The sequence below is a fragment of the Cetorhinus maximus genome, chromosome 17, assembly GCF_964194155.1.
Source record: "Cetorhinus maximus chromosome 17, sCetMax3.hap1.1, whole genome shotgun sequence".
NCBI lineage: Eukaryota > Metazoa > Chordata > Chondrichthyes > Lamniformes > Cetorhinidae > Cetorhinus > Cetorhinus maximus.
This window is the reverse complement of record NC_135895.1, coordinates 43,991,713-44,012,197: the sequence shown is the minus strand read 5'-3', so window position 1 is coordinate 44,012,197 and position 20,485 is coordinate 43,991,713. Positions and strand designations below refer to the sequence as shown.

The window sequence follows — 20,485 nt, the reverse complement described above, 5'->3', positions numbered from 1 at the left end:
TTGCCCACTGGCACTTCCCTGTTAGCAATGTGCTGCAGAGTGCTTTGCTTTAGATCAATGGGGCAATTAATGGCTATGATTTCATCAAACCTATTTAAGAAGGCATTCATTGTGTGCTAGCCATTGGTGACAACCTACATGCACACTTCATAGCCATGTCTGATTCTATATGCAGGTGGCCCTCTTTCCATAGAAAAAGACATCATCACAAATGCCTGTGTCATCATGCCACACATTCTTGAGACAGACTCTGTCAATCTATCTGCAAGCGTGCACAGTGCCAGTACATCACACATCCTTTGCTGCTGTTCCAAATGTATCCTTTGTCGATGGTCTCCAAGGTCCACAGGAGCAGATCTTGGAGTTGTTTGGTCTCCAGCACAGACTCTTTACTGCTGTCCTTATCTCCGCCATCTGCTCTTTCTTACTTGTGATATGTAAGTCAACAGGTGAAAACCCATCTACCTTCCTCATGGGTCCCACCAAATTGTGAGCATCAGAGCTGGTGTATAGTCTGCATAAATCCTGTAATGGTGCACCCAGAGTGTGTGATCACCTCTGAGAAGTTATCATCTTTCTCCTGGATCAGCTGCTGCAGAATGCTTGAAGGCCCCGTGAAAGATTAAAAGCATGAAGCAGAACTGTCAAGGTAAGGATGTTTTAACGGATTACTATGCATAATCATATTACATTGGCTGCTGACATCAAGTAAACATGAGTAATTGTTGCAAGCCATGTGGCTGTGTGCTATTTAATTCTGCTACCAGATAGCTATAACACTCCAATCTCCAACAGCCAGACACGCTGAGACTTCACTGGTCCCCACAGCCTTCTCTGTAGATGTTAATGGCAAGATTAATGGAGGACCACTTCTGTTTTCTTCCTCTGCTGTGAGTGAGAGCAATGTGTTGAACAGAAGAATGAACAGTATTTGAGGGTGACTATGAGAGAAAAAGCATAGCATTGATGAGGGCAAGTGTTAGTGGTGAATAGACAGATGGGGATGTGAAGAAGTGCAAAGACCGAGGAATGGATGTGCCTACAACATAAGGTGGTGTGTGAGGACTGATGTGCAGAAGTAGGTTTAAAAAGTCCAAGTGAGGGGGTTGGTTTGATACTGATGTATCATGCCACTTCTGGCACTGAATTGATGAGCATGGCACCACACTTCCGTTGCTCACTTCCTGAGCAACCTGAAACCACACTTTCTCATTTTCAGTGCATGCTTCTTGCTCCCATCATTAAGGAACAATATCTCTCTGCAGACCTTTCCAGCTCTCAGCATTGCATCTAGTGGGACATCACTAAATGAGGTACAGACTTAGAACATTAGGACTCCATTCCGATAGTTCCCTCTTTTGTTCTAACTCCAGAATCCATCAACTGTCATAGAGCCATTTAATGCACAGGAGGGAATTTGCCCCATCAAGTCCATGCCAGCTCTCGCCAGAGCAATTCAGTCAGTCCCACTCCCCCACGTAATACCCATCACTCTGCAGGTTAATTTCCTTCAAGTGCCCATCTAATTTCCTTCTGAAATCTTTGATAGTTTCGACTCCCATCACCCTCATAGGCAGTGAGTTCCAGGCCATTACTACTTGCTGGATAGAAAAGTTCTTCCTCACACCTCCCTGCATCTCCTACCCAAAACCTTAAATCAGTGTCCCCTTGTCCTTATACTATCAGGCAATGGGAACAATTTTTCCTTGTCTACCTTATCCAAACCTGTAATAATCTGTTTAAATCTCTTCTGTAATCTCACATCCTTCCTAAAGTGTGGTGACCAGAACTGAACACAACATTCCAGTTGGGGCATAATCAGAACTTTATAAAGGTTCAGCATAACTTCTCTATCTTTGCAGTGCTCCATTAAGTACAGGAGTTGAAATCAACTCATGCAGGTTGTCACCATGCCCATTTAATTTAATTGGTCAGGAAACCGGAAGGCAGATAAAAATGCTGGATTAAAAAGCCGCTACCAGGCACGCTGCACCAACTTCCGGGTTTTCCACACCCCACCCCGTCTCCACTCCACATTGCGCCTTTGAGAATTTAGCCTGAGATAGGGACACTCTCATCAATAGGCAAGTTCTAGGATGTATTCAGTAAAGCAAGCATTGTTTGACAAATGTTGACTATTCTAGGGCTGTTCTGATCAGGTTATATCATTGATTCAATGATCAGTGACAGACTACTCATTCTAACTCTTGGGTGTGCCTGGTGGGTTGTTTTTGAGATAGGTATTTTGTTAAGTAATTAGCCATTTGTACTTTATGCAGAATTAATTCTCTGAAGGGTGCAGTTGGTCAATTCCTTTTGAGGGTGCTATGGCTCATTTAAAGAAAAAACATTTTAAGTTATAAAGTGCAGAAAGAAATTAAACAGGCTATGGGTAGAAACATATAAATTGTCTGAATATTATGTTGCGATGTTTTCCGTGGTAAAACAGCCTTTAGGCATTCAATGAATTGTCACGGATAGGGGGTGCTTGAGGGCAATGGCTTTACTTTTTCCTAATCCAAAGATCTAGGCTAATAATCCACAGAGAAAAGAGTTCAAATCCCCACCACAGCAGCTGGAGAAATTAAAATTCAATTAAATAAAATTTGAAACAAAATGCTAGTATTAGTGATGGTGACCATAAAACTGGGCGGGGTTGTGAGTTGTGAGGAGGATGCAGGGAGGCTTCAGGGCGATTTAGACAAGTTGTGTGTGTGAGTAAACACATGGCAGATGCAGTATAACATGGATAAATGTGAAGATATACGTTTCGGTGTGAGAAACAGGAAGGCAGAGTATTATTTAAACGGCGATATATTGGGAAATGAGGATGTACAACGGGATCTGGGTGTCCTTGTACACCAGTCAATGAAAGTAAACAGGCAGGTGCAGCAAGCAATCAGGGATGCAAATGTTGGTCTTCATTGCAAGAGGATTTGAGTTCAGAAGTAGGGATGACTTACTGCAGTTATACAAGGCCTTGGTGAGATCACACCTGGAGTACTCCATGCAGTTCTGGTGAAGAATTTCCCCCCAGTCGTGGGGGGCGGTGGAGAGGAGGAGAGAGTGCAGGAGCGGGAGCGTGCAGGCGCACCTCTGATCAGCACCCCCAATCGAGGGCGTGCCGCCATTTTACGTGGGCGGGCCAATTAAGGCCCGCCCAGAGTGATGTCCACCAGGAAGCACTATGCGCTCCCTGTGCAGGCTGGGGGGGGATGATTCCCTCAACCGAGAGTGCACTCTTTCACGCATGCGCACAGAAGAGCGCACTCATCTCCCTGAGACTAAGTGCTGCCAGGGAGATTGATGCCAAATTTTAAAATGGTCAATGTACAGAAATGAAATTTCCCTGTCACACGAGTTGGGGCATGTCCATCACTTTTAATCAAACTCTTATTCAATTTTTAAAAACCATCATGAAATCTCATCCCGCCCATGGATGAGGTTTCATGCTTTCTCTGAAGCCCGCCAGGGCTCCCAGCCTGCCCACGAACTTAAGGTTGGACGAGCAGGTCCATTAATTACTTGAATTACTTTTTAAATGGCCTCAATAGGCCATTGACAGATTGGCAGGCATACAGCTGATTCGGCTGCCCCCCCACCGACCTGAAAATTGAAATGATGCGGGGTGACGTCAGGAGTTCTGCCCGCCGTCATCCCGCGTCATTTTACGTGTCGGCGAGCGGGCCCCGCTCCCCGACCTCAATACCCTGGCCTTGGTCTCCCTACCTAAGAAAGGATATACTTGCCATAGAGGGAGTGCAGCGAAGGTTCACTAGGCTGATACTGGAGATGGCAGGACTGTCATATGAGGAGAGATTGGTTCGACTGGTCCTGTATTCACTAGAGTTTAGAAGAATGAGAGGGAATCTGATTGAAACATATAAAATTCTAACAGGGCTAGACAGACTAGATGCAGGGAGGATGTTTCCCCTGGTTGGGGAGTCTAGAACCAGGGGCCACAGTCTCAAGATATGAGGCAGGCATTTAGGACTGAGATGAGGAAAGATTTCTTTACTCAGAGGGTGGTTAACCTGTGGAATTCTGTATCACAGAAGGCTGTGGAGGCTGGATCACTGAGTATATTCAAGAAAGAAATTGATAATTTTTTGGATATTAGGGGCATCAAGGGGTATGGAGAGAAAGCTGGAATATGGCATTGAGATAGAGGACCAACCATGATCATATTGAATGGCGGATCAGTCTCGAAGGGCCAAATGGCCTACTCCTGTTCCTAGTTTCTATGTTTCTACTGGATTGTTACGAAAATTCATATGATTCATTAATGCTTTCACTGGCACAGACATGATGGGCTGAATGGCTTCCATCTGTGTCATAAATTTGCTATGATTCTATGAAACCGTACCCTACCGTAGAAAGCAAAGTCATCAGGAGAGCAGGGTGTAAGAGAAAGTTAGAGAGAAAAATGTATAAATTAAAATTGACAATTAATGGCAGATTTAAAGAAAATTGAGGAGAACAGGTCATATCTGTGGGCTGCCACACTGAATACCATCCCCTCATTGATAAGACAAATTAAATGAAGACTCACAATTTTTAAAAATTCTGATAACAAATAACTGCTGAATATCAGGCCCAAACTGTAATGTAACAGGACACACAGGATAACAGGGAGTCTGAAGAACAAGTTGACAGTCTGATTTCTATCAGTTCCAGTAGATTTTACAAAACTATTATTGTGCTCAAGGTGAATTTGTTACTGTTGGGAAATAGAGCACTTTCCATAATTATAGCACCTGGTATTAGCATCAAGATCCCAGGTAAGTTAAACCATAGCTTGGCTACAGGACATGAAACTCTCATTGGTCTATTCCCAGAAGTATCCTTTAAATCCCAAGTAAGGAACTGTGATTTTTTTTCCCCCATTTTCCACACAGATTACGTCCTTTTTGTGAGACTGATAATATATTTTCAATAAGAATTCAATTATGGTTAGTTATATGTTGCATCGCACTGTGGATCTGTTACTATGGATGTATTATTAGGGTCATTTTGTATTAAGGCTGAATAATAATTATAACTAATTTGTATGATTAAATAATATTATCATTTTGACATGTCTCTCTACAGAAATTGCACTTGGAAATGTACACAAATTCTAAATCCTTTACATTGCAATGATGATCCCTTAAGCCTGTTTCTTTAAGCATCTATTTCTCAATATGCTATAACAATCAAAATGATACTGTGTGGTTCAACAGTGGTGGAAAAATGCACAGTATAGCTTATTATTTCATATTAAATGGTAGTGTTGTCCAATAGAAATTTCTTACTAGTTATAGGTACGGTTATTAGTGATACAGTTTTAGCCACTAATTTCAGTAGAAAACACCTTGCTCACTCAATACAGGTAAATATATCTCACATCTGTATATTTACTTAACATCTACCTTTGTCAGTGGCAAAGGAAGTAAAGCAATCGCAACGATTAGAAAACACATGCATACTCTGTGTTCTGCCTTACCATTTTGCCAATAAACACACAGAAAGGTTAAAGTGCACATGCAGACGGCATGCAAATATGAGGATTGAGAATACGAACTCTACAACAGGAACAGTTACTTGTTTTTATTTACTCATTAGAAATGCAATTAGCTACTTCTAGATTCCCAATTAACCACATATGACGAGTGGTTAATGGATTGGACAACACAAATAAAGGAAGGCCCCAAAACACACATCTAACAAGTTTATAAATTAAACATGTAAGTTATCCTTAATACTGAAATATAAAGCAGCATCACAACTTTAGTTTAGCATCTAGTGTTGCTGAGTCTTTGCTCAAATTAGTACTAGGGAAAGGAATACTCATCTAAATTGATTAAATAATTCTTTATTTTGCTTAATTGAATCACTATTGACCTCCTGCAAACTCTGAATAGGCTCTTAATTAAAAGATCATCGAACAAAAAAATGATGGAAGCTGCATTCAAAATATTCTGAAATAAATTACGCATTCTAAAGTTTTAATTCAAGTTATTTCTCAATATTAAATAGCCAAAAACCCAAGCAAAACCAAACAAAAAGTAGAGTTCTATAAGATAGCCTTGGTTGATACTTCCACTAGCTACAGATTTACTGTTATGTGACATAATATATCAAAATGCATTTTTTTAATCAATCAAATGTGGCCTAAATAAATGTTTAACTTTTTTTTAAATTCTTTCATGGGATGTGTCACTGGCAAGGCCAAGATTTGTTATCCATCCCTAAATACTAGAACTGTGTGGCTTGTTCAGCCATTTCGGAGGGCAGTAAAGAGTCAACCACATTGCTGTGGGTCTGCAGTCACATGTAGGGCGGGCCAGGTAAGGATGACAGATTTCCTTCCCTAAGGGACATTAGTGAACCAAATGGGTTTTTACAACAATCAATGGCAGGCTAATTTTCAATTCCAGAATTATTAATTAAATTAGACTCAAATTACACCATCTACTATGGTGGGGTTTGAATCCATACCCCTTAGCCTCACGCGTTTATTGACATTACCACTGCACCAACCTCTCCACCTATGTAGCTTACACAATCATGGCTTGTCATGGCAATCCCAAAGTAACTTGCCTTCTAAGTTTGAATAGCCTGAATAATGCATTTTAATGCATTTAAACCCCTAGGGCTTCATACAATAAGCATTTATTTTGTTTTATCAATGAGCGTAAGTAATTTTATTCTTTCTAATGTTTTGAGGCAGTATGTAAATACCTATTCCATGATCCCATGCTTCCAGTGAGGCACCACACTCATAAGAACAAAAGAAATAGAAGGAGTAGACCATTCTTGAGCCTGCTCCACCATTCAATAAGATCATGCTTATAGGGTTTACGCCACGGGAAATCGCAGGCTTTGAGCCAGTGATGCAGTTCTTATGGAATTGGTCAATTAGTGCATATGCTCCAATTAAACTGTTGACCTTCCTGGCCCCTCTCCAATTTAAAATCTGTATTTCCTTGGAATGTTTTCCCACAATTAAGTTTCTATACAAGAGCAAGTTATCATTGTTATTATATTCATAACATACATACATTATGCACAGTGTAAATGCTGACAGAAAATTAGAATTGTGGAATACTATCCTCAAAATACCGTAAAATCCCAGAAAACCTTCAATTACATGTAATAGAAATGGAATTTGATTTATTCTGTCACCATAAATCAGTCACCTAATTATAAACTAATAGAATTACACAAATCAATCCCTGAAAAACAGGTAACAATTCCAGAACTTCATGAAATGAAATTAAATTAGGCTTAATTTGTTACTGCAAAACAGTGCTCTTGGTGATATATGAAGAACAGTTGACAGACAATGTACAATTACAGGTGATATATAGACAACCCTAACGGCTTGTAGCTGTTTTAGTATTTGATGCTGAGGCAGTGCTGAGATAGCAGAGCTGTAGAGAAACTAATGATCTCAAACTGCTACTCACATCCTTCCCTTTACTTGCCAGAAAGAAGCCACAGATTGTGTTGCCTCCAATGGTTCCTCTTGGGACTCAGGAAAAGACTGGTCCTAAGCATTGTTAGGTTGACATTTCCCATCTTTGCTGGGGCTTGGAGGGTTTTGGAAAAAGAGTCTTGTGAGGGTTCTTCAGGCCTCTTACTGAGCTCTTGTCCATTTCTTTAAATTGAAGTAACTGCTTTGAGCATTTCTAGTTTAGTTTTGCAACAAAGTATCAGTGATATAAGTTCTCTTGCTGCAGGTGGAGGTATGACAGTGCTTGAGGCCAGCTCTTAAAGAATTTCTCCTGCTTAATCCAAGTAATTTTTCTCCCCAGGTTGAGCTACCTAAAGTACCTCAAGCCATATTAATAGTTGGACAGTTTAATCAGGTGTCACGCCAGTGAGATGAAACATTGGGCAGGACCTAAACAGTTCAGGTGTCGGTAGTGTTTCCAGGTCCTGACCATGTGGCACGCTGGCAGAGGAGTTCTTCCGGGAGGCGGCCAATTACCAATCTGTGTTCACTATCCAAGTCAGGGCTGCAAGTGGTTCTGGGAGCCGGGAGGGCCAATGGGAGGGCCTGAGGCCCCAAGCAGCTGACAGCGCCACTAGGATAGACGGGGGATGCTGAGGGAGCCTAAAGATGAAGAAGCTGTCCAAAGGTGGAATAAAAAACTTGAAATGAACTGCAGCTACAGCTAGAGGTTGCATCCGTAGCAGAGATCCTCTTGAACCTGTGGCTCTGGGGATGGTGGTGGTGGTGGTGTGGGGGGAGGTGGCCTCGCTGGGCCTCGGCCTTCTGCTGGGAAGCTGCCTCCGGTCACCAGCCAAACTTTGGCCTCTGAGGGGTTTCTCTGCATTCTAGTAACATTACCAATTTGTCTTTAAGCAGGCACCTAATTGCTGATGATTAACTACTCGCCTAGAAGGAGTGGATAGGTGATGCTGGTCTCACCCTCCCAATGACAGGTTTGCTCGGAGGCAGGAATGCACTGGGGAGTCAGTCAGTCTGACACAAACCATTCTGAAACAAAAACAAAAAATTCTGGAAAAACTCAGCAGGTCTGACAGCATCTGTGGAGAGAAAGACAGGGTTAACATCGAGACCATATGACTCTTCTTCAGAGCTAAAGAGAAGTAAAAATGTGATCAAATTTATACTGTTTAAGGGGGGTGGAGCAGGTGAAGCTGGATAGATGGCCAGCGATAGGTGGAGGCAAAGGAGAGATTGACAAAGGTGTCATGAACAAAAGGACAAAGGTGTGTTAACGGTAGAGGTGGGGGCTAAAGTAGGTGCTGGTGGTGGCATTAAGGTCAGAAAGCAGAATGTGGTAATAGCAGGGCAAGGGTAAGCACTCCGGAAAGAAAACATGAACAAGTGACAGTACTTTTCTTTAGCTCTGAAGAAGTCTTACAGACTCAAAACGTTAACTCTGTCTTTCTCTCCACAGGTGCTGTTTGACCTGCTGAGTTTTTCCAGCATTTTCTGTTTTAGTTTCAAATTTCCAACATCCCCGCAGTATTTTGCTTTTATGAACCATTCTGATTTCCCTCCCAGTCCCACTCCAACTCCACCTCCATGGAGCTCAAGTTATTCTGCTTATTGTGTTCAGTAAGGGAAAAGCCCAGTTACTTTCCTTGCAGCAAAGCCATCACCCTCTTAGGCAGATCATAACAACTCGCTGAGTTAAAAAAATTAACCCCTTCCTACTTAATTTGCAAATTATAAAAATATGACCCCTGGTAATCTACAGAATGGCAGAAACCATTCTGCTAATTAACTCTATCAAAGCCCATCTTAATTTTGAACATTCATGTTAAATCCCCCTTAACTTTCTCTGCTCAGAAGTGAATAATCTCATCTTGCCGTAAAAGTCATTTGTATCTTGCAAATATTGTATTTTCAACAGTATTTCCTCTGACATCCCATTTTTTAAAAACAAATACATAAAGAAAGAATTATATTTAGATAGCGCTTTTCACAATCCCAGGACATCCTCAAACGCTTTACTTGAAGTACTTTTGAAATAGTGTAACTGCTATAATGTAGTAGAGGAGAGGCTTGCTAGGCCAGCTAAGACACCAGGGAGTTCTTGCAGCGAGTCTTCAAATTAAAGCTGCCTCTCCTTAGAATCCATAATGCACAGGTGGTACAGGCTAAGTACAAGGGCAAAAGGTAAGGAAGCCAAAAACAGGGCTGCTTGGGTAACGAGGGATAGAGATTATGATGAACCAGCAAAAATGTGGGAGTATGATGCATGTCCGGTGGATTCTTCAAGTGACAACCAGGTCAAATACAACAAGTTGAGAAGGGAGGTGAAGAGGAAAATAAGACTGGCAAAGAGAAAGTATGAGAATAGAATGGCAGTCGACATAAAAGAGAACCCAAAAATCTTCAACTGGCATGTAAATAGTAAGCGGGTAGTTAAGTGGTGGAGTGGCTCTTATTAGAGACAAAGAGGGTGTTACAAGCTTCGAGATGCAGAACAAGGCTAAAATACGTAAGAGCTCTTTGTATCGGTGTTTACTAAAGAAGAGGAACCCTACAAAATATCAATAGACAGTGGAGGCAATGGACAGAATTGAAAAGGTGGTGGTACTGGAAAGTTAGGCTAAGGTTAAGGCAGATAAGTCTCCTGGTCCAGATGGCTTACATCCAGGTTGCTAAAGGAAGTGGGAGAGAGCAGAAGGGCTTGCCTTAATTTTTCAATGTTCCCTAGGTGTGGGGTATGTGCTAGAGAGTGGCAAATGTGACACCCTTATTCAAGAAACTAGCAGCTACAGGTCATTAGTTTAACATTAATGGTGGATCAGTCTGATGATTGTCACTTTAAGATCAGTTTAACTGAGTAGGGGTCACATGACTTGTTCAATCAATCTGTGGCTAACGCAGGGGAATAAATTCTGAGGAGGGGTTTCCTAGTAAAAGATGGCTGTATTAGGGGCTGGCTGGATACAAGCAGCCATGGGAGCTCTTGTGTAAATAAGGTTCATTTTGTTTGACTAAGAAGCCTCCCAGAGTATATTTCTACATTTGGCAATGAGGAGAAAAAACTATCCTGCCACTGTCTCCCGCCTGCATCTGTGAGTATCGTATTTAAGCGACAACTGTGAATAGGAAATTATATTACTCACTGAGATGCCACTTTTTGGCTGGATAGACCGATTAGACACCTCCACAGAGGAATGGGGTCATTTCCAACCGAAACCTTCAGTCATAATGCAATGTTTTAAGTTTAATTCGCAAGTGACAGCCCCGGGTAGTCGTACATTGTGAAACTCAAACAATTATCAGAGTATTGCAATTTTGGCATGGCCCTAAGTGATATGCTGCAGGATCAATTAGTCTGTGGCGTGTAACAATACCATATAACATCAGTTGTTAGCGGAAGTTCATATAGATTTCAAATGCATGATGGAGTTTGCACTCATTATGGAAAGCACTGAGGCAGATGCATTGGAACTATAGAGCACGCAAAGTGGCGCTGTGCACCAGTTGAGGTGGGAACTGGCAGCCAGCTGTGGTGCCAAATCGGCAGAAGCCACTGGAAAAATAGAACTAAAAGATACAGTGGAGGCAGTCAGGCAGTGATTCCTAAGGTCCAATGTAATCGATGCGGGAGTGACCACACTCCTGGATCTTGTCAATTTAAGGAAGCTGAGTGCCATTATTGTGGGGGGAAAAAAGGACACCTGGAAAGACAATGCAGGGCTAGGTCCAGGCAGTCAAACAGCCAGTCCAACAAGATGTTACATGTACAGTGTGGAAGACCCTGGTGCCAGTAAGTCGGATATTTACTCTCTTTCCCACCTCAAGGATGTTAAGTCAGACCCACTCACTGTAACACTGTGTAAATGGGAAGCCTCTAAAATAGATATAGGTGCATCAGTCACTGTGATGGGTGAGCACACATTCCAATATTTGAGAGGGGGTGCCCAGCCTTTAAGTTTAGAGAGCACTTCAGCCAAACTGGAAACATACACTGGAGAAGTTGTAAAGGTGAGGGTTACCACCGTTGTACCTGTAAGCAATGGATAACAGTCTGCCCAGCGACCTATTGCAGTAGTAATGGATGAAAGACCAAGCCTTCTGGGCCGTGACTGGCTCAAAAAAATAAAGTTAAATTGGGCTGACATTTTTCAGATGAGGACACGGGGATTGTCAGAACTGTTAAGAAAATATGACAGTCTCTTCTCGGATTAGTTAGGCAAAATTAAAGGCTTACAAGCCAAAGTTTACGTGAATCTGGATGTCACCCCTCTATTTTTCAGAGCAAGACCCGTACCATATGTCTTACATGAGAAAGTGGGAGCTGAACTAAAGAGGTTAGCAGAACTAGGTATTATCCAGCCAGTTTGGTTTTCAGAATGGGCTGCACCCATCGTCCCCGTTTTGAAGCCCGACAATACTGTCCACATTTGCAGTGATTACAAACAAACCGTCAATCAGGCCGCAAAGCTGGACAAGTATCCTCTTCCATGAATCAAAGATCTTTATACAAAACTGCCGGGAACCAGTCAAATACCAAGCTGGACATGAGTCACGCTCATCAACAGCTCAAGTTAGATGGCGGTTCCCGAGGATATGTCATGATAGACACCCAAAAAGGCTTTTTCAGTACATGTGCCTGCCTTTTGGTGTCTCGTCGGCATGCGCAATATTCCAACACACAATGGAGAACCTACTACAGGGATTGCCACAGGTTGTGGTATACCTCAATGATATACTCATCACGGGGGCCATGGAGGCCAAACATCTGGCAAATTTAGAGGAGGTGTTAAAAAGATTTCAGGAGGCTGGAGTTCGCCTCAAGAAAGAAAAATGCACTTTTCAAGTCAGGAAGGTGACTTACCTGGGACACAGTTCAAGGCTACACCCTGCAGAGGAGAAAGTCAGGGCTATAAAAGAAGCACCTTCCCCCACGAATGCGACTGAACTTAATAATTGACTATCCCTATCAATTATTTATGGGCGATTTTTTGCCAAATTTATCCACTGTGCTGACCCCCTTCCATGCCTTACTAAAGAAGCACTACCGTTGGTTTTGGGGAATTCCTCAGGAAAAGGATTTCAACAAGGTGAAGCAATTGCTGCAGGCTTCAAACCTACTTGTACACTTCAACCTATCGAAGGAACTAATACCGATGTGTGACACCTCTCCATATGGCGTTGGGGCAATGTTGCCCCATGAATTGGCTGACAGCTCGGAAAGGCCGATAGTGTTCTTCACACATATCCTATCAGTAGCTGAAAAAAGCTATTCACAAATCGAAAAGAGGGCCTATCTTTAGTTTTCGGCATCAAAAAGTTTCATCAATATCTACATTGACTTCACTATTGTTTCAAACCACAAACCACTGTAGGGCCTTTTTAAGGAGAACGAGGCTATTCCACTAATAGTCTCTGCGAGGATTCAGAGATGGGCAATGATCCTGGCTGCATACATTCAAACACCGACCATATTGCGAGTGCGGACACAAGTCACTTGCCCTTGAGAGAAAGTATTACATGTACACCTATTCCTCAAGAAATTGTCTTGGCCTTAAACTGTTTGGATATGCTACCAGTCTGTGCGAAACAAATCAAAACCTGGACCACTTGGGATCCACTGTTATCTGGAGTTGAGATAAAATCTTCACGGGATGGGGGAATGAGGCAGTTTCAGGGGACATGAAACCCTACTCCATCCATAAACATGAACTTACTTGTCAAGATAGTATTGTGCTATGGGAGCATAAGTGGTCATTCCTGTGCTGGGCTGGAAGCTATTCCTGATGGAACTACACAGTGGCCACACTGGTACCTCAAATGAAAATGTTAGCCAGGAGTTATGTATAGTGGCCCGGAATCGACACTGATATTGAGAACATTGTAAGGCACTACCAACAGTGCCAGCTGCAGCAAAAACTGCCAGTCACTGCTCCACTACACCCTTGGGAATGGCCTGGGCAGCCATGGGTCTGCGTCCATGTCGATTAGGTAGAACCATTTATGGGTACAATGTTTCTCTTCGTAATTGATGCACACTCTAAGTGGAAGAAATTTTTGAGGGGAGGGTAGAGTCAAGTCAGTGCAACCAGAAGACAAGTCATGATTCTCACAGAGCTTGGAAGTTCTTGACTAATGAAAATGTGTACGTGAAAAACTTCGGTAGCAGTCCTAGGTGGATTCCCAGAAGGATAGTCTGAGACTGGACCTCTTTCGTATCAAGGATAGAGGGACGGATCATTCAGAAGCACATTGACCATTTCAGGGGTAGCGAGGCACTCTCGCAGTCAGTGATACCACCAAGTGTTGGTGAACCTGTGTACACCAAAGATTTTGGTTGACCTGTAGTAAACATCAAGGACATCCCTGTGGAAGTTAATGATAATGAATTATCCGTACCAAATGTGGCTGTAAGCCCAGGGCAGTTGGAGCGAAGGATTGCCATGGAGTAAGAGGCAACCTGTCCCTGTTCCCACGAAAGGAGTTCAGGGCAGGGGGGAGCAGAGCCCGCAGGCCCACTCAAAAGGGCCAGGACAGAGCAGGAGCTGGTGGTCCTCCAAGATGTACCAGTTAGTACAATTCCAGAAAACGTCGATCCAGTAGAAGCCTCACAACCTGTCGAATTCCGCCACTCAACGCGAATTCGAAAACCACCCCAAAGACTTAATTTATAATATGGGGGTCTGTTGTATGTATTGTGTAGTTGAAGTCCAAGCTAACAACATATGTAATTATTTCTAGAATTCAGAAAATTCTTGGTTCAATTGTATATAGCAATTGTTAACTGAAAAGATGTACAAAGCTGTTAAGGGGGGTGAAGGGATGTGATGACTGTCACTAAGATCAGTTCAGCTGGGTAGGGTGTCACGTGATTTGTTCAACCAATTTGTGGCTAGTACAGGAATAAATTCTAAGAAGGGGGGTTTCCTAGGAAAAGATGGCTGTTATGAGGGGCTGGCTGGATACAAGCAGCCACAGAAACTCTCGTGTAAATAAAATCAATTTTGTTTGACTAAGAAGCCTCCGAGAGTGTTTCTACAGAAAGGTTTTGGAATCCATAATCAGGGGGATAAATATCATCAGGCACTTGGAGAAGTTTGAGTTAATGAAGGAGAGCCAGCGCAGGTTTGTAAAAGGTGGATCGTGCTCAATTAATCGATTTGATTTTTTTGATGAAGTAACAGAGATTGATTTCGGAGAATGTAGTGGATGGTATCTATGTAGATTTCAAAGCCTTTGACAAAGTACCACATAAAAAGCTGGTTTGAAGCTTATGGAATAGGAGGATCAGTGTCCAAATGGAGAAAAAAAATGGCTGAAGGACAGTAAACCTGTCATGACAGATGGTTGCTTTTTAGACTGGAGGATGGTAGACAGTGGTATTCCCCAAGGGTCAGTGCTAGGACCACTGCTTATTTTGCTATATATAAATGATTTGGATCTTGGAATAAGAAGTAAAATTTCAAAATTTGCCAATAATATCAAATTTGGAAGAGTGGCAAACAGTGAGGGCGATACGAATTGCCTGCACAGGACATAAATTGGCTAGCAGAATAGGCAGACAAGTGGCAGATAGAAGTTAATACAGAGAAGCGTGAGGTGATACATTTTGGGAGAAGAGATAGGAAGACGCAATATAAACTTAATGGCACAATTCTAAAGTGTGCAGGAACAGAGACCTAGGGATGCATGTACATCGATCTTTGAAAGTGGCAGGATATATTGAGAGAGTGGTTAACAAAGAATATGGGATCTTGGTTTCATAAATAGAGGCATTGAGTACAAAAGCAGGGCAGTCATGCTGAATCTTAATAAAACTCTTGGTTAGGTTCCAGCTAGAGTATTATGTCCAGTTCTGTTCACCGCACTTTCAGAAAGATGTGAAGGTCCTTGAGAGGGTGCAAAGGAGATTTACTAGAATGGTTCCAGAGATGATGAGTTTTAATTATCAGGTTAGATTGGAACAGCTGGGCTTGTTCTCCTTGGAGTAAAGAAGATCGAGGGGAGATTTGATAAGAAATGTGCAAAATTATGACAGCCTAGATTAGCTGATGGTATAAGGAACACGGAATAGTGTTTTAAGATTTTGAGCAAGAGATGCAGGGGGAATGTGAGTAAGAACTTTTGTTTCCCCCCCCTCCCGCGTAGGGAGTGGTCATAAACTGGAACTTGCTACCTACGAGGGTGGAAGAAGCTGAAACATTAATAATTTCAGAAGGAAATTGGACAGACACGTGAAGGAAATGAACTTTACGAAGGATTACGGAATTGAGCAGGGGAGTCAGACTGACTTGAATGCTCCATGGGAGAACTAGCATGGACTTGATGGGCAGAATGGCCTCCTTGTGCTGTAAATGACTATGATTGCATAAAGTTAGCTAACATTTACACATATATAGATTAATCAAGAACAGCAGCATGGCAGTGAAAGGCATGTCATTTTTGAGGGTTCAAATCAATCGCAAGTTTTTTGATATAAATGATAGATTAAAGTGAAAGCAATAGATGTGATACATACAAATTTTTGCAAAAGACTCTAAAGTATCTCAAACTTGTTAGAAAAATTCAAGTTTACGGTATGAAAAAACTGTAACAATATGAAAAAAAGTTAATGGCAGACAAGAGTTAGAGTAAAAGCAAAAAACTGCAGATGCTGGAAATCCAAAACAAAAATAAAAATACCTGGAAAAACTCAGCAGGTCTGGCAGCATCTGCGGAGAGGAACACAGTTAACGTTTCGAGTCCATGTGACTCTTCAACAGTTGAAGAGTCATACGGACTCGAAACGTTAACTGTGTTCCTCTCTGCAGATGCTGCCAGACCTGCTGAGTTTTTCCAAGAGTTAGAGTAAATTGGGAGTATTAATTGGACTGGAGAAAGGTTAAGTTGTTAATATTTGGTCCATTTTTGTTCTTGACATAAACAGATTATTTGATTTTGGGCATAAGGAGCACAATCTCAAAATTTGCCAATGACAAAAAAATGTTAACTCATCAGTTCTTTCCACAGGGGCTGTTTGATCTGTTATGTTTCTGAATCTTTTGTTTTTGTTTCAGATTTCTATTATCTGCAGTTTTTTGCTTTTTATTTGCAAAAGTCGAGGTTTTGATGAACAGAGAGGAGAACTGTAAAAGACTTCAGGAATATACAAACAGGTTCATGGAATAGGCAACCAAGTGGTAGGTGCAATTTGCTGTGAAAAAGGGCGAGGCAATACATTTTCAGAGGGAAAATAGTGAATGTGAATATATACTCAGCAGAAGACATTGTGGGGTGCGAATGAATAGAGGGTTCAAATACATAATTTCCTGAAAGGAAAAGTACAGAAAGAGTTCTAAAAATGTTAGTAGCATTTTAGATGTTATAAAAGGGGCACATAAAGAAATCATGTCAGATTTATAGAAAACATTGGTTAAGTCATAGCTGGAATACTGTGCAGTTTTGGGCAACACATTATTGAAAAGAAGTTAAAGCTATAGGAAGTGCATAGCAAAAACAAAAATAAAAATACCTGGAAAAACTCAGCAGGTCTGACAGCATCTGCGGAGAGGAATACAGTTAACGTTTCGAGTCCGTGTGACTCTTCAACAGAACTAAGGAAAAATAGTGTCCTCACTAGATCACTGACCCAGCACTCTAGCTTCTCATTGAAAATAAATCTTTTTAGTAAGGCCAAAGGATAATTGGGCATTAGAAATTGTAAAAAATCTCAATTCTGCTGTAAGGAGTGCTCAAAGGTTATGCTGAGGTACATTAAAGGGGGCATTCACTCTGCATCAGTCCTATACTTAAATATATACTGAAGTATACACACAAGTAGTATAATAGAATTCAAATCGACACCTACTTACCCCAAGTTTGTGGTTAAATCCTTTCACTTTGACGACTAGCCCATGCTCTTCAGCCACTAATTTGTACTCTAATTGAGCAACATCGGCCTCATAAGCAGGTTCAGCTAAGTTGTGAGCCACAATATTGACGAATAAGTCAAACAGCACCAAGCTAGGGGCAAAAAAGGTTACATATTACTGAATGCAACATCGAAACCCTCTGTAACACTAAAAATGTTACTAGAGCTGCTATTACTCATAGCTGTTTCAAATAGACCTCATGGACTAATAGTGCAAGAACATAAGGATGAAAACAGAAGAAACAGCTGCTTTAGTCCATGAAATTCACTTCTGCTGCAGGCCTCAAAGAATCTGCTTTTTTTTTTATTCATTTAAGGGATTTGGGTATTGCTGGCTAGGCCAGGATTTATTGCCCATCCCTAATTGCCCTTGAAGTTGGTGGTGAGCTGCCTTCCTGAAACGCTGTAGTCCCTGTGGTGGAGGTATATCAATAGTGGTGTTAGAGAGGGAGTTCCAGGATTTTGACCCAGCAACAGTGAAAGAACAGCAATATATTTCCACGTTTTTTTAAAAAAAAACTTGAGCTAATCCTTTAGCTCTGTTCTCAATATAAGTTAAATAGTCTGCATTATGAATGCCTTTCAACCTTTTCTTCTTTGAAATTAACATTAGTTCTGCTAGGTTATATATAATGGCCCATGGAAATGTGGATAAAGGGAAACCTGTAGATGTGGTGTACTTGGATTTCCCAAGAGGCATTTGACAAGGCGCCACATCAAAGGTTACTACACAAAATAAGAGCTAATGGTGTAGGAGGTAGCACATAAGCAAGGATAAAAGGCTGGTTAAAAGCAAAATACTGCGGATGCTGGAAATCTGAAATGAAAACAGAAAATGCTGGAAAAACTCAGCAGGTCTAGCAGCATAAGTGGAGAGAGAAACTGAGTTAACGTTTCAAGTCCGTATGACCCTTCTTCAGAATTATCAGTTTTTGTGTAAAAGATTGGTTAGCTAACAGGAAATAGAGTGTAGGAGTAAATGGGTCATTTTCAGATTGGCAAGAAGTAACCAATGGAGTATCACAGGGATCAGTGCTGGGGTCCCAACTATTTACAATCTAGACCAATGACTTGGATGAAAGGACCAGTATGGTTGCTAAGTTTGTTGATGACACAAAGATAGGTAGGAGAAGTTGTCGAGAGGACATAGAATATGCAGCATATTATTTAAATGGAGAGAGATTGCAGAACTCTGCGTACAGAGGGATCTGAGTGTTCTTGTACACGAATCAGAAAAAGTTGGTATGCAGGTACAGCAAGTGATTAGGAGGACAAATGGAATGTTGTTGTTTATTGCAAGGGGAATGGAATGTAAAAATAGGGAAGTTTTGTGAAAGTTGTACAGGGTGTTGGTGAGACCACACCTGGAAGTTCAGTTTTGGGGTCCTTATTTAAGAAAGGGTATAATTGCATTCAAAGCAGGAGGTTTATTTAGCTGCTTCCTGTAACGAAGGGATTGTCTTATGAGGAAAGGTTAGATAAGTTGGTCCTGTATCCATTGGAGCTTAGAAGAATGAAAGGTAATCTTATTGAAACATACAAGATGCTGAGGGGACTTGACAGAGTGAATGCTGAAAGGATGTTGCCCCTTATGGGAGAGACTAGAACCACAGACACAGTTTAAAAATAAGAGGTCTCCCATTTAAGATGAAGATGAGGAAAATTTATTTTCCCTCAAAAGGTTCGTCAGTCTGTGGAATTCTCGTCCTCAGGGAGCAGAAGAGGCTGGGTCATTGAATATTTTTAAGGCTGAGTTAGATAGATTCTTGGAGGGTACGGGGGTAGACCAGAAAGAGGCCTTAATCAGATCAGCCATGATCTTATCAAATGGCAAAGCAGGCTCGATCAGCTGAATGTTCTATTCATTTTCCTATTTCATACGTTCATATGGCCCAAATCTTCCAGTCAGCGTCAAGGCTGTGCACATTTCCACTGCCCGCGAAGGTTCTGCACCGAGATCACATTGCGTTATTTCAGCTGGGACTTGCGATTCCGGCTGTAACAGCAACGGGCCAGTGCCGACATCCCCGACATTGGAAGGCCAACGAGCACAGGAGAAGACAGGCAAAGAGGACATGCCCCCTTTTTATGACATTAGCTGCCATATTCAGATGAGTTTTTAAAGGCCTAAAGTTTTTTAATGTGTGGGTGAGTGAGCTGGTGGGCAGGATGGGTACAAGTAGTTGGGTCGGGCAGGTAGTCAGAAGAGGTCAGAGGGAGTGATGGTAGTGGTGGGAGATAGGTCAGGGCCGTGGTGGGAGAAAAATCAGATCAGGTCAGATGGGGTGGTGGTGGATGAAAGTCTGGTCAGATCGGGGAAGGGGTGATTGTGGTGATCAGTTCAGTTACGGTGGCTAGTCATCAGGTATTAACCAACATAACATTTTCTGGGTAAAATTCAGATAAGTCCCACATATCTGACCCAAGTCTCTGATACTGAGCTCAGTGTCAGAGTCATTCACGGAGGGTCCGGGGCAGAGCTGATTTGCCCATTGGAAGTTTAAACTCCCCGGGCAATTTCAGTGCATGTGGGTGCAACGGGACTTTTGCAGGATCCCAACGCGCAACACTAATCTATGTCCAGAGTTTGCTTCTCTGGACATCGGATAATCCAGGTCAATAAGTTCCTTATTACGCTGTAATCACGCCTTGCCTGGGCAATGGGCCTGTTGTGCCACAGTTTTTTTTGCATTTCTCAGCTCCCCAGCATGTACTACAGAAAAACTCAGTCCAATTCTACTCCCTATTTTGCTGTTAAGCTTTACTAATTAACTAAAAGTAATACAAAATCAAAGGACTGTATAAAAATAAGAAACAAAATGCATGCCTTTAGATAGGGGACTGAATTATCCCTGTGCACCGTAGCCAAATTATACCCACATCATCTAGTGCAACATTCCTCAAACTAGGTTCCATAGACACTTTACAGGGGATCCACAAAACAACATGAAAGTATTATTGTGCCAGGCTTGGTGCAATCTGGAAGCGGTAAACGTTACACACAGGATAAACAAACTCTGCTGTGTGAGAGAAACAGGCATATCCAGCTCACAAATATCTGTTAAGTAAATACCTGTTTCCTTATAAGACATAAGAGCAGAAGTAGGCCATTCGGCCCATCG

General features: G+C 41.9%; 1 protein-coding gene across 2 annotated transcripts in view; it reads right to left on the bottom strand.

Annotated features, from left to right (window-relative positions):
- The window catches only part of LOC144692360 (nardilysin-like), a 114,064-nt gene that overhangs the window by 44,238 nt on the left and 49,341 nt on the right, over positions 1-20,485 (bottom strand). For both annotated transcript variants that reach the window (XM_078561110.1, XM_078561111.1), the window contains one exon: positions 17,305-17,455. In XM_078561110.1, coding sequence (XP_078417236.1) covers positions 17,305-17,455 — 151 coding nt within the window. The remainder of the gene's footprint in view (positions 1-17,304; positions 17,456-20,485) is intronic.